At 41.3% G+C, this 14,984-nt stretch overlaps 1 protein-coding gene across 2 annotated transcripts in view; it reads left to right on the forward strand.

The window, feature by feature from the left end:
- Positions 1-14,984, forward strand: part of ABCG1 (ATP binding cassette subfamily G member 1) — a 51,822-nt gene that overhangs the window by 1,262 nt on the left and 35,576 nt on the right. For both annotated transcript variants that reach the window (XM_028727257.2, XM_028727258.2), the window contains exon 2: positions 1,961-2,204. In XM_028727257.2, the coding sequence (XP_028583090.2) occupies positions 1,961-2,204 (244 nt within the window). The remainder of the gene's footprint in view (positions 1-1,960; positions 2,205-14,984) is intronic.

Consider the following 14,984-nt stretch of genomic DNA (forward strand, 5'->3'; position numbering starts at 1 on the left):
TTACCTCTCCGCCTCGAGCTTATAAAAAAAGATGGAGCTGGAGGAGGGGAGGGGGGAAATGAGATGGGTTTTCTGAGCATGCTCAGACTTTTCGCGACTGCATCCTATGATTTGGAAACAGATTTACGGAGGCACAGATAACCTTTCCAGCTCATTATATAATGGAATTTGTGTAAACTTGGAGCCAAATAGTGGGTTTTCTCAAAAGTAAGTTTCATGGGTGAAGGATGCAAGTTGTCCCCCACCGCCCCGCCGTCAGTGTCCTTCTTTTTTTGCAAGGGAACGCAACAAATTTATTTCTCAGCTTCTGGTTGTGTAACATGATGTAATTAAAAATCTTCAAAAGTGAAATGGGAATGTAGAACCCCACAGGAAAATGATGCAGCTTTACAGCAGAGGAAATAGGTTACATAAACTGGATTTCAGAACCTAAGTCTGCTGCAAGGCATCTGTACTAGACATACATTATTTGTAATTTGTTGTAAATATTAATTGTTATAAAATATTAAGTGACTTGGCTCATTCAGAAAGAGAAGCATATCTGAGATTGAGGTATTTGTTTTCCTCTATGCATTTCTGCTCTCCACCAAATTATAAACTAGGACAGTCTTGAATCTTACCGGGGGATAAGATCAACTATTATTTCAAATCATGTGATGCCATTTCTCATCTTACCGAATTCCCAAAAAGTTGGCAGTGGTGGGAAGATGTTTGCTCGCAGGAAATAATCCCCACACAGGAAGAATCCCCGAGTCAACTTCATCATCTGACATTTTAAAATCTCAGGTCTGGTGTTTATCTTGACCATTGGGAGACCTCGGGGTCTCAGATTTCGGTGGTGCCCTGTGCAACACCAAATTTGGGTGTACACCCCCCCCCCGCCTTCCATTCTACATCATAGTTGCATTACCCCCCCGAAAGCTCAACACCCTGTGTGACTGAACCACTTGCGCTCCCCTAAATCCGCCTCTGTCTTGGCCCCTTTGCATATCTTTTTGTACCACAATGCCTGATGAACATGTAAACAAGAGAAAATATCAAAAGTGTCTTGAGTGTGTGAATTCTCAGTACTTTTAAAGCAAGTCTCTTGAAATCAGTTCAGGGCTTGGACCATGAGGGTGAATGGAGCCCTATCCAGCTAACCTCAGCCAGCCTCCATCTGCCAGCTTTCTTACATACATCCAGTCCAAGGGATAGTACAAGCTGTTTGCTTCTTCCTCCTCCGTCTCAGTGTTGCCATTGTGGAACATAGTAGAGAGTTGGATGGGAGAAAACGCTAATCAGCTGTCTCTGTGTCATCCTCTCCGGCTCCTCGTCTTCTGCACTACCAGTTCCAGTGGTCATCACTCACCACCTCTTGAAGCTACACCATGCAGAGTATTCAAACACTATGGCACCCAATTTTTTGCATCGTTCTGCAAAGTCCATGCCTTTTAAAGCCAATTGCAGGAGTAGCACTAGGTGGATTTCCTTACCAGATCTACTACCTTTGCCCCACCAGCTGGCACTGTGTGCTTTACTTGTTAATGTTTGTCCACACAAATGTAGCACAGGAATCCCCTGGGCTGCTTGGGAAGAGGAAGAACATGTTGTGTGAGCCACTTCTTATCGCATAGCTTCTCAGGGGCGGGGGAGTGGTTAATGTAGTCATCGTTGGGTTGCCCTAGTCAAATATTGGAGTGTGAACATTTATTCCTATATGCTGTTTTATCATGCAATTGTGTAGATCAGCCTTTTCTAGCCTGGTGCCTTCTAGTTGTTTTGGACTACAACTCCCATCAGCCCTACCTAGCATGTGCTGATGGGAGTTGTAGTTCAAAACATCTGGAGGGCAGAAGGCTGGTGAAGATGTAACATGAACAGAGCTGAACCTAGGCTTGTTTCTTCTTCTTCTTTGAACAAATGACTAGCAGATGCATTTTCCTATGTGGAAACTATTTTCTCCCTTCTTGTATTCCAGAATGCCAGCAATTCTGCATCTGCTATGCCTGAACCAAAGTCTGTATGCGTTTCAGTAGATGAAGTGGTTTCCAATGGAGCCGACACCCAAGAAGTCCACCTACTCAATGGCCATTTAAAAAAGGTGGACAATGCATTGACAGAAGCCCATCGCTTCTCCTACCTTCCGCGGAGACCGGCTGTGAACATTGAGTTTAAAGAACTCTCTTACTCGATCCAAGAAGGACCATGGTGGAGGAAGAAGGGTAAGTCTGTGAGAAAATTTCCTGTTCTGTTCTTGTTGGAAGGGAAGCAAGTGTTCTCATCCTGACATGGCCCTGAAGGGGAACAATGGAAATTAGATGATAGCAAAGGCAGTCAGTGATATGTCCTGAAGTTAAAGGTTTCTATTTTTGTCTTGCTGAGGCATTGTGATAATCTTCTGCTGTAGTCAGGCTTGCTTTCTTGTTTGTCTACACGGACTTAATGTATACTAAATATAAATGATTTTTTAAAAAGGGCTAATGGGCAAGTTGTGCCCCTCTTCTTGGTTGTCAGTATGACAACCACTGCCCCCAGTGTCTCGCTGAATATTGGGTTCAGTTTCTAGAGGAGCTAAGCTCATTGTCCACCTTTGGTGATGAATCTTTCCAAGAGAGAAGTCATTATGCATTGGATTCCTTTGGTTAGTTGTGAAAGTGGGCTTGAAGAAGGAGAAACAAGAAGACAAAGGAAATTGCTCAATCAGATGGCTCAATAAATTGGGATGGATCCTTTGATAAAGGATGGATTGAATTTAGATGCTCACCACTTCCAAGTCCTTGTTCATAGAATTGTAGAGTTGGAAGGGATCCAAGGGTCATCTAGTCCAACCCCTTGCAATGCAGGAATTTCAGCTAAAGCATCCATTACAGATGGCCATCTAACCTTTGGTTAAAAACCTCCAAGGAAGGAGGTGTCTTAGCAGAGCCTGCCCTATCACCACCACCACCACCACCACATTTATTTATACTTCACTAGGAAGTTCCATGGTGGGTTACAACAATTTACAATTCAGTATTAAAAACAGTTAAAACTAAATTAAAATTTTAGGAACAGGGTGGCTACTGAACAGAAACGTCTCAAGTGGCAAAGGTCAGGGTAAAAAGGTGTGTCTTCAGCAGTCACTATTGAGTAGGTGGTCAGAGCCAGGTGGGCAATTTAGGGGCTGCCTTGGAGAATGCTCCCTCCCAAGCCACTTCCATGAACTTCTGAGGACAGCAGAACTACTCAGAGATTCCCTGCTCTGCTGCTCTTAACACCCAATAGGTTCTGTAGGAAAGGAGGCAGCCTCTCAGAAATTTGGGGCCCAAGTCATTTTAGGGCTTTAAACACTAGTGTGGGCATCTTTTAACTGGGCCCAGAAACAAACTGGCAGCCACTGTAGCTGTTTTATGTGAGTGCTTTATGTGGGGTTATATGAGTGCTGAAGGCAACCCCAGCTAATAATCTGGCCACTGCATTTTTGACCAGTTGAAATTTCTGAGTCAACAAGGACAACTCCATGTATTGAGCACATTGCACTGATCTAAACTGGAAACTGACAGAGCATGAAGGTACCATGGCACATTAGTACACATTAGGCAGAGACAGCTGTCTTAGGCACCAGAAGCTCAGGGCAGCAAGTGATGGTGAGATGTTGGAGGTATTGAAGCTGGCCAAGCCAACTGTTTGCCTTCATGTGTGTTGGAGGGTGCTATCTCTTCGTGAGTGATTCATCTGTCAGTCCAGTTGGCAGGGGAAGGGGGGTGCCATCTTGCTTGCTATGAACAGCAAAATGCCTTACTGAGCTGTAGTTCCAACAATGTGAAATGTGTGATGTTGTTTTAAAGGAATTAATATGCATCTTAGATAGCATAACACTCCTTGGCCTTCAGAGAGACTGTAGTGTGTGTTTCTATGCCCAAACTGCTTACTCCTGAATAAATCTAATGAAGTCAAGGGCAAACATATATTGGTTCTCTTGGTTGTCTTCAGTGTGCTGATTCTCTGCAAAGCCTATAGGTTCAGCACGTGCAATAGGTGCTCATGTCTCCAAATTCAAGCCAAACATGTCAAACATGAGACTTTTCTTGGATCAAATGAGACTCCTGTGTTTGTTTCAAGTTCCTTTCTCAATAAAGGAATCAAGAAAACCTAAACATCACAGGGTTTACATAGTTCCTGAGCTGTGTGGATAGATTTATTACTCCATAGCGGTGTGGCAGGATGCAGTGCAAAATGAACCACAGTAGTCTGACTCTGTATAAGGGAACTTTCTATGTTCCTAAGTTCATTTCATGTGCTTTTACTGGTGGAGGACCATTCTTTATTCAATTTTAAACACTGTCATCAGAAAAACTCTAATGAATCTGATTCATAATTTTGGGGGAAGATTTTATTTTATTGTATCTTTTTATATATAAAATGGCTAGTGTTCATATCTGCTGAAATGATAAAATTGGGGGCAACTTGTACTTAAATGTGAGGGGAAACAAAGGCTCACAGATGAGTATGATAAATAAAACAGCTGTCTCCCAACCAGAAACGGGTCTTGTGAACCAGGAGGAAAGAAAGAAATAGTATCTGAGCCCAACTGTGAATGACTGAGTGCTACTACTAGTTATATAACCTAACTGAATGTGTTTATTGCTGTGACAAACAAACAGACCCCAGAAATGTAAAGTTGTAAGTCATAAGGCTTAGCTCTGCTATTTCAGAAATAAAATATAAATATTTTGCTCATTACTTGCCATGTTTCTCTGAATGGAATGAGCTATGATCTGCATTAGGGCCTGATAACCTATAGAAATGTTACATTTGTCTATAACTGCTGCACTTTAAGTATTGTTTAAATATCATCTAATAATGTCACATTTGTGAAGATTTGTTTTAAGAAGAAGGTTGTTGCAGTCTATAAAATAGCCCAAACCCTCAATAAACTAGTAATGTCTTCTTAATCTGGGGACTTTGCAGTTCTGTGGAGGTGTCTGACAAGGCTTCTAGCGAAAAATCAACAGGACTTGTAATCGGGCTTTAACACCCGGAAGGCACTCAGGGACAGGGAGTTCTTATCAAAGTTGCCCAGAGGCACTTTTTTTCTTTCTTACTATGACCAAGTTTATGAAGAAAACTTTTTCAGACTATTGGAAAAAAACAGTGTTGATTGTTTAAAAAGTCTTTTTGTGCTGACTGTGACTTTTCCTTTCTTCAGTCTATGCAAAACTAAAATCCCATCAGAAGATCAGTTCTGGCTTGGGGTAATACTGACTCAAAACACTCCCTTAATTAGAGCATGGACAGAGGAGCATTTTCTGCTTGATCCATAACCTAGAACCCATAACAATGGATATAATAGTTTGGGCCCAGATCCAGGGTGCTCCCTCTGCATACAACAAAGATGGAGGAGCACTGTCCCATCTGTTCCGTAATTCAAGATCTGTAGTAAGTTACATGGCTTATAACAACATTGACTTGTGTGCTAGTATTTTGTCAACACAGAATGAAAAATGCTGTCAGTCAGAATGATAACATTTGGCAGATACCATTATGGTTTTCTGCAAGCACCAACAGCAGAATAAGTCAAATATACACTTAGTTTGAAGTCTTGTTTTCTTCAAGTGACGTGTGTCCTCCATGAAAGGACTAGAGGACGTATGTGGGATTCCCAGCAGCAAATACTTCCGAAGAGAAAATTACCCAAGAGAGAAATGCAGCTCTCGAGGCTGGTGTCACATGTTTTAATGAAGTAATTACAGTTCCACATGGGATTGTCTTCTATTGTCTAAACTGGCATGACTGCATGTTGCCAATTGTGTTACCTTTGACTTGATCTATTTTAGATGTGTAATTACCACTGTTTGTTTGAATGTGCACAGAAAATTCTGCCCTTGATTCATCAACTGCTAGTTTGTGGGAAAATAAAAGTAGAAATTCTTCTAGTTTGTTTTAAGTACTGTTCCCCGCCCCCTTTCCCACACACAGCTAGTTAAGAGAAACTCAGCATGCTGGATGAATTGTTTAGTGAGTCCAGACCCTCCAAGTGTCCCTATTTTCCAGGGATGTCCCTGATTTAGTGAGGCCGTCCTGGTTTTTCATTTGATTGTGGATTCTCCCTCTTTTACTTAGGATGTCCCTGTTTTCATTGGAGAAATGTTGGAGCCCTACCCATTGCCACCCCATCACCGCACTTACCTGACCTGGGGGTTCTGGTTCGTGGGCTCTACTAGTCAAAACAGGAGCATCAGTGATCGCCCTCTTGCACTGGAAACAAACCAGGACTGCTCCAAGAATACACACGTGGCAAAAAGGAGCACTTGGCCCTGGCGAGCCACTCCCTTACCCGCTTGTGATTGGCCAAGTGGATAGCCAGCTGATCAGGGATTTTTTTTTAAACAAAATTGATCCCCCCCTTCACTTCTCACTTCCCTCTGTGGCCCCCTAGCCTCAAGCTGTTGCCCTCCCATTAATGCAATTTTCACCTGTCGCCCCCTTAGAATATCTTGGGGGGCCGCCGGTTGGAAAATACTTCTCTAAACTACTTCAGATATGAAACTAGATACCCAAATGAATATTTAATGTCTAAGCTTCACGTTTTGAAAAATAGCTGTTTTCTTAAAATCTGATTTGCATTGAGCATTGCTCAATTCTTTGCCAGAGGATGGGACGGATTTCTTTATTTATTACAGATTTCTCGGAAAGAAGTGCATTGATACAAATTGGTTCTTGAATTTCAGAATGTCAACTTCCTGTCAACTGCAGTACACTTTTAACTGCCCGAATCTCGACAGGAAATTTAATATAGGAGTTTTCCACATAAAGCTTTTATTGGCACATAAAAAATAGAAACTGGATTTGTTGAGGCTATATAGCCAGGTCACATAGAAATATCACATAAAATGAATCAATAGCCAGCTTCTCTTGCTGTTAAAAAACAAAAGACAAGTGTCTGTCCCTTCGCACAGAAGGGGTATGGACAGAAGACGAAAAGCTGCAGATACAGTTAGAGGGGCATTGTGCTGTGTTTTTCAAATTAAGTTCTTTGTGAAGATGATAACTTACATTTATTAAGTCACAAGCTGGATGAAGGGTGGTATATAAATTAAATAAAGAAATAATGAAGTGTGATGCTTGAAGCCCTGAACATATTAATTTCTGCCTCAAGTTAAAGTGCTGGCCATGATTCAGGTTCCATGAGAGACTGATGGAACTCAAAGAAGGAGGACCTGCCCCATCAGGTTCATTTTTAGCACATTCTGTGAACAGATGAGAAGAGTGCTAAAGAGATGAGCTGTATTTGTTCTTACATAGCTCTGTGCGTATATTGACATCACTGCATGTGCACCAGAATTACCATATTGAGATTAAGATGGGCGTTTTTTTTTAGTTAAGAACTAACTCTAGTTTGTGTCTATGTCTGCAAGATTTCTAATGGCACTTTAGTTGTTCCTTAGTTACATGTAACGGAGCAAACATTGAAACATAATTTAATGCCTGACAACTCATGAAGTGAAAAGGATGAACACAGGCAACTTTTATCATCAAAATATAACTTATAATGGTGTCTACAACCATTCAGTGAGGTAGTTTGCAGTGTCCTGCTGTGTGATGAGGAAACCCTGACGACTTTACTCTGACCACATATTTATGATCATGTGTGGACATGTAGTGAAATTCTCTGTACTACTTGGCAGGATATTCCAGACTTAATGGAAAACTACATTTGGTAAATCGTTCCTACTCAAAACCATAAGGTCTGTTCTACCAGGAAGTTCTCATGTGTAAGCTCCCTTAAAGGGAATGAGAGCAGGATAACCCAACATTTTAATAGGGCTTACACCAAATAACTTCTTGAATGATTTTTACATTTCCTAGACCAAACATGGCAATTCTGCTCTCTTCTCTCAGAGGAATAGTATGTCTCTGGTAACTTCAGCTGGGGTCATAAATACTTTTCTTATCTTGTTCCATTAACTTGCTTTCCCATAAGCAGAGGACTAGAATAACACCAGCCTTTGGCAAGAAAATACCTGTTGCCGCCTTGCTACCAGCATGTACATAATATGCTCATCCAGAAGTTCAACAAGGAAGCCTACTATAGGCTTAACAGTTGATACTGTGATGAATATGTCTTTGTATCATTGGTTCTGACTCCATCCTCTGCCACCCAGTCATCTATAAGAAATATGTGTTCCCACATGTGTGGGGGGCAGGGAGTGACATCCATGTCTTTCTGGCTTGATGATTTGAGACATCTTAACAAAAGCAAACCACATCCCTGTATCTATCTTCATATAGGATGCAAAACCAGGGTAACATAAGACACATATGATGGCATTACTGAAAAAGTCCATCCAGTAATAATAATTCAAAGGAGATCATGAATCCCTTATTCCCATTCAGTTCAAGAAGTGCTTTGCTTTTGTATAAGTGGATACAGAAGTCTTATTCATCCTGTGGTACCTAATTTCAGCTTTATTGATGTGTTTGGGGTGAATGTGTGTAACCTTAAAGTGGGGTGAGGACATGGAGGTGCATTAGTTGCAAAAGAGGCTCAGTCAGGTAGGTGGAATGCACCATTAAAGAATCCAGCATAAGCATGCTCATTGTGGCATGGGGCCAACTTCCCCCTAATGTACCTTGATTTGAAAAGGAAAGCCTGAAAAGGAATCTATTGCTTTCATTATTAATGAAATGGCTGGTACTGTAGATCCATCCATTTGACAGGCCATTTCCACCAGAGGTTTAGTTTTCTAAAGGAAGTTCCACTTCAAGACGACTTCAGGGATAGACCGTCTGCTTCGCGTGCAGAAGACCCCATGTTCAATTCCTGCCATCTTCGGGGAGGGCTGGGGAATGTTCAATGTCCAAAACTCTGGAGAGCAGCTTTTGGTTGGTGTAAACAATACTGAGCAAGATGGACCAGTGACCTGACTCTGCATAAAGCAGCTTCCTCTGTTCCTTCCTGAGTCCTCAAGATTTAAAGTGGCAATTGGAGATGGGGTGAATTGTGAGTCGTTCAAGATGTAGGAATCCCTTCCTGATTATTGGTTTGTGTCTCGCTGAGAAGGAATATTAAATTTAACTTTCATCATATTGCAAAATAATCATATATTTTAAGCATCTTTTAAATTATTTCCTTGCAAAAGTTCAGTCTCACAATTACATCATTCTCAGAGGATATAAATTCTGCTTTTCAGTAGTAGTGTAACTATCACAGGGAGCAGCTGAAGACACAGATAAATAGGCAGAACTGGCACAGGATGTGCTCGGGTTTATCTTGTTCCACACACCACCATTCTGTCTAGGGGCCCTAGATCTATATAATGGAGACACTAGAGGGTTAAATTTTCCAAAATGTTGAAGCCGCAGACAAATTCACTGTCTTGTATTGCTTATACTGATGCAATAATCAGTTTAATATTTATTAGGATAGTGTATAGTGGTGCTTTCACAAAAGAAAAATTCTCTGTTGCTGAGATACATATTCTTAGTTATACAGTATGTTTCTTTTGATTTGGTTTTATTTAACACCCCTCATTATCTTTCTTGCATATTTAACAATATGCCTTTTGGATTGTGTGATAGTGTTAATCCAGAAAAGTAATAAAACCATGATAAAACCACCATAATTTGTTTGATATTTCAATGGAGGCCGAGGAATGAGAATTGAGTTTAGATGTGGAAGAAACAGATTTAAATCCCTATTACCTGTGTTGGTTACCCTACAACTGGGAGGCAGATAGTGATGTTCCCTGAGAACACTGTAGTGGTGATAGTTGTAATGAGGCAATGAGTTTTAGGCCATTTTATACAAGGATGCTAACTATGCAGGCTGTTGGCACATGACTTGACCACAAATTAATCATGGATTTCTGAGGAGAGTACCATTTTTGTACACATTTCCAAACATGTTCACATTACATGTTTAGGCCTGAATTATGCCTGTAAAATCTCAGATATTCACCTCACAACAGAATGTGTGAACCAGTCTTATTTGGTGGTTGATAGAATGCTTCTAGTACAATCCACTGGAATGTTTCGCATGCAAGCCCCACTGAAATGACAATACTTAACTTTTCCCTCCTTCAATACAGCAACCTCTGAGAAGATGATTCTGAAACATTCTTCTCATGTTTTTGTTTATATTAGTAGAAAGTACATAGAGATCCAGAATTGGCCTCCACAGTCACCTATGGACACACTGTTAAGACGCATATTCATGGAAAACAATCTTACTCGGCTATGAGTGATTGCAAATGAAGACGACATATAGATAAAAATATAAATTCAATCACATTTAATCAAAACTTGCTCCCTATCGGATATGAAGGAGCACAAATTTTGGCTGGCCACCAAACTGTTAAAACCTTCCCAAAAGCAATGTTTGAAATTAATGCCATCAGGTAATTTACATCTTGCGTCTTAGGTAAAATATATTAAAACTGAAAACAGTGTTTAAAAACAATTGGGGAAAGCAGACTTCACAATAGAGTTGTTGACAAAATCCAGTTTAAACTCACCAGGTTTTTCTGTGTGGTGTTTTGTTTGGTTTGGAGGTACTGTTACAAATTCATTCTGACACATTCATTGAAACAAGTGCATATTTTGTTCTGCAAGAATCTATACCCTGAGCCTTTTAAAGATGCAAACGATCAAAAATAGGATTTGCTCTAAATTATTTGCTGATCCTGGCTAGAGGAGTCAAGAAAAGCCTGTCCTTATCATAGCAGGTGCATTGCAGCAGAGGCGCCGCATGAGCCAGCTCTCTCTCACTCATGCTCGGTTACTGTCGGTCAATGCACGATAGTAACCTCGGATTGTGATGCTTGAGCAGCGAGGAAGCAGATGTTGGATTGGCTGCACGGTGGCTGTTGCTAAGATGAGAAAGAAAAAGAATGGGGAATATTAAGGACCGAAATCATTGCTGGGGGAAAGATGCATAGTTCTATTCTGTAAAAAGCATGTGAATTACGTAATCCACAAGTCACCTTGGAGCCTGCGTTTTCAAACACAGCAGAAGTATTCGTGTCGTATACCCCCATTTTAAAAAGGGAAATAAGCAGCTAGTCTGAACTAACTGCAGGAAGTAGAAACCCAGTACAGAGACACAATTTTAAAGCCACCCTTTCTGAATGGCACTTGATTAGTTTAATTGTTTTTTCTTCTTATTGTTCCAGCAAAAACCACATAGATGCACCTTGTCTAAGAAAATTATTTTTCTTTGGTAAAAGGGGCACATGGTATTTTTAGCATCTGACCTGTAAAAACTGTGAGTCAGTGACTTAATTGGACATCACATTCTATCAGAGAGAGATGGAACGAGGGCTATATATTTCACAGGTGCCTGCTCAGGTGCATTTCAGGCATGTGCAAATAGACACATTGTACTACATGGGTTTGTGGGTTTGAACCCTACATTGGACAAAAGATTCCTGCATTGCAGGGGGTTGGACTAGATGACCCTTGGGGTCCCTTTCAACTTCACAATTCTGTTATTCTATTTTATTCTATTATTCTATAGTTGTCTCAAAGTATGAGGACCTCCTTCACCTAGCCCTACTCCTGAAGATAAGACTTTACATAGGCCCTGCCATGATCTTGAGCAAACTTTTTCAGCAGGAGGCTGGTCCACTGTCCCTCAAACCTTGTGGGGGGCCAAACTATTTTTTTTTTTTGGGGGGGATAACGAATTCCTATGCCCCACAAATAACCCAGAGATGCATTTTAAATAAAAGGACACATTCTACTCATGTACAAACATGCTGATTCCCGGACCGTCTGCGGGCCGGATTTAGAAGGCGATTGGGCTGGATCTGGCCTCCAGGCCTTAGTTTGCCTACCCATGATCTTGAGTCTCCACTAATATTTAAGAAGGGGTAGGACTGCAGAGTCTCCCACAACAACCCTCAACTTCTCTCTTGCAAGTGCAGCATCTATCCTGCCCAGTCTCTTGTTCCTTGCCTTAGCTCCCCTATGGGCAACTCTTCTGCTATTTTACTAATTGTGGCCTAGACTCTGGCTCGAGCCCTCCTGAATGAACTGCATCCCGCTTCTCCCTTCCAAGTGGGACTGATGGGGCTGGAGTTGATGGGAATGGGATGGTGGGGAAGGACTTCGCCTCCACCACGGTAGGTTTCTTAAGGACATACTTTGCATTGCCCTGGAGTGAATGAAAGCTACTCTGTGATGCAGAAGAAAGTGAAGAAAGAGGCCTGTTTCTTAGGTACACAGCAGGATTTACTGTTCCCCACTGGTCTTGCAAACTGACAAGTATTGAATGGATGTGTGTGCCTTGGAAAGCTAGTAAGAGTGTAGAAATGTAAACATGGAGGGAATCGCATCTGCCCCCCCTCCCAGCCTCCCTGTTTTTTGAAGTCCCACCTACAATGGGATCTACATGCATATCTGACTGTGTGCACAGTCTCTGAACACATCCTCTAAACCAGGCACAGGCAAACTTGGCCCTCCAGATTTTTTGGTACTGCAACTCCCATCATCCCTGACCACTGGTCCTGTTGGCTAGGGATGATGGGAGTTGTAGTCCCAAAACATCTGGAGGGCCAAGTTTGCCTGTGCCTGCTCTAAACCCTACAAAAGGTACGACTTTAGTTGTATTTTCTCATAACCATTGGTTTGTTGCAAAATAAAAGGAAATACAAACCATACTATATACAGCCAACAAAGTGGGGGAGAGGACAGGACTTCAGCCTGTCAACTAACAAAATCATCATCAAATAACGCTCCCCTCAAACAATGTCAGCCTGAATGGTCCCTCATTAGTCAATTGTGGTTTGTATGGGAAATGTGTTTCTGATTTATTTTATGCAGCAAATGTAAGAATAGTTACTTTACCTGTCACATATTTGTCAGAATCTGAAAGAAATTACACATTTTAATCCCATTAAGATTTTCAGGCAAAAATATTCATTGCAGTGAAGTATATTTTTGGCAGTACAATAAATAATTATAGTCTACTTGATCACATTTACACAAAACAACTCTCTCAATAAGCACATGTCATTGTTTGTAAGAGGAGGACTGCAAATTCCTTCTTTAAAGAAACACACACCTGTAGAGACATCATGTCTGTGTTCCTTGCTGAAATGCTGGCACTTGAATCCAACCCTGGATGCTTGTGTTGTACGAATTAGCTGCAGAGTATAAACAGAGTGCAAACAAAATAAATAAGTAAATTAAGGACAACAATGCCCCTCGGGTGTGAGGGGAAATACGTACGTTTTTATACTATAGCTCACAACCACTGTTGTTCATTCACAATACATTCAACTGGGGATTTAAGCTCATTTATTTCATAAATGCAGAGGAAGAAACAATTATTTTGTGTACTTCAGAAAATTATGCATCATTTTCACCTCCAGCTAATTCTTTCCTTTCCCTTTACTCAGTTATGCGAGTATAACTTAGGAACATTCAGGATTGCCCCACTCCAGAATCCAAGGAACCATTCTTTTAAATCAGAAACATTTGTTTCTAGTATTTCATAGCATTATTTTTTTCCCCAAAGTCCTCAATTCCTAAAATCATGGCAATAAAATTGTTGCCATTTTTGTTATAATAAAAGAGGTTCTAGTGGCAAGGACAGCAATTACTTTGTACTCAGGTTGTTGTATTTGAAAACAGCAATTGGAGGAAGAAAGTGGCAATTTAACACCTTTTGGAGCATTAGTCTTTCAGCTAGATACCAGAGGAAGCAATTGAGAAAAGTTCAAGATTGAGACTATTACAAAATCAGAACAAACAGCATCTATTGTGGTGTGTCATTACATAACTGAATGTTTATCCCTGTACACAGGTCCTATCGAAAAGCATCCACAGCAAGTTTGGTGATTTTTAAGTCCATGGCATGAAAGGAACAGATATATTTCTATTTGTGGTAAAATATAAAACACAGAGTTTGCCTGATGAGGGCAACAGCTATGACCCCTTTAACTTTCAGATCTTCAGTGTCGGATCACTAGGAATGATCTGAATCCATTTGTGTGGGTGCTTGATGTTTGTAGGAGAAATGAATAGTGCCTAGGGAAGTCACAGCTTGTGTACCAGTCAGGGTACACAAAGTCAATTCACCGTAGAAGAGGCCAGATCAAGCTGCTAAAATCTAGACAGAAGCTCTCTTCTATAGAAAACATGAAAACAGGACCTTGGATAGCTCCAAATGAGCCATGCTGAGTGAAGCACAAGGAAGTGGTGGAATATAGATGTTGTTCTAGCAGCAAGATACTCAGCTGAAGGCTTTTATAGGTTGACACCCCTGGCAGTGTCACTGGCTTTGGCTTACTGGAGGAGCTGTTAAGGGTCCTCACCTTATTTTACAGTCTTTGACTTCTGCTAGATTGAGGAAGAAGAGGTTCTGAAAGGAGACACCCTCTGGGTCCAAGAATAATGGCTGGACTCAGTTCTCCAACCAGAAGTGCCCTGAATAAGCTAACAAAATTTCTCCCCACCAGAAACTGTGTTTTCGTCTCATCAGAGGCATCTACTGTACAGTGCAAGGTCCAAGAGTCAGAGTCATAAAAGGTTGCATCTAGTTCTTTGAGATCTTCAGGCCCACAGGGGAGGCCAGCAGTTTCCAGTCAAGCAACAGGACCTTGGCCAATTCCAAGGGCCCCTGCTAAAACAGTTATGAGAGATAATTGTCCCTCCAGGGAGCTGGAGCCAACTGAAGTCTTATGTAGGCTGACCAGTCCTGTAGCAAGTAGGCTCTGTCTCTCTGGAGGAGCTGACTGGTTGGTTAAAGGGCCCTCACTTTGTTTTGTAGCCTTTGATTTCTGCCCAGCTGGGGAGATAGAGGGACTTATCCTTGAGTTAGTGGCAGAGCCACTAAGGTAATCATGGTTCTTCTCCTGAGGACATAGCCTGAACCTCATCACAAGCCTATGGAGTACACTGCAAGGTGCCTGAATTGTAATCCAAGACAGGCTGGGACTTTGCCTTTGATTATTTGGGCATGATTGTCTTGGGATAAGTTCATTTACAGGACAAAACCATATATGAGTTCAGAGGGG

The sequence above is a fragment of the Podarcis muralis genome, chromosome 4 (assembly GCF_964188315.1).
Source record: "Podarcis muralis chromosome 4, rPodMur119.hap1.1, whole genome shotgun sequence".
Classification (NCBI taxonomy): domain Eukaryota; kingdom Metazoa; phylum Chordata; class Lepidosauria; order Squamata; family Lacertidae; genus Podarcis; species Podarcis muralis.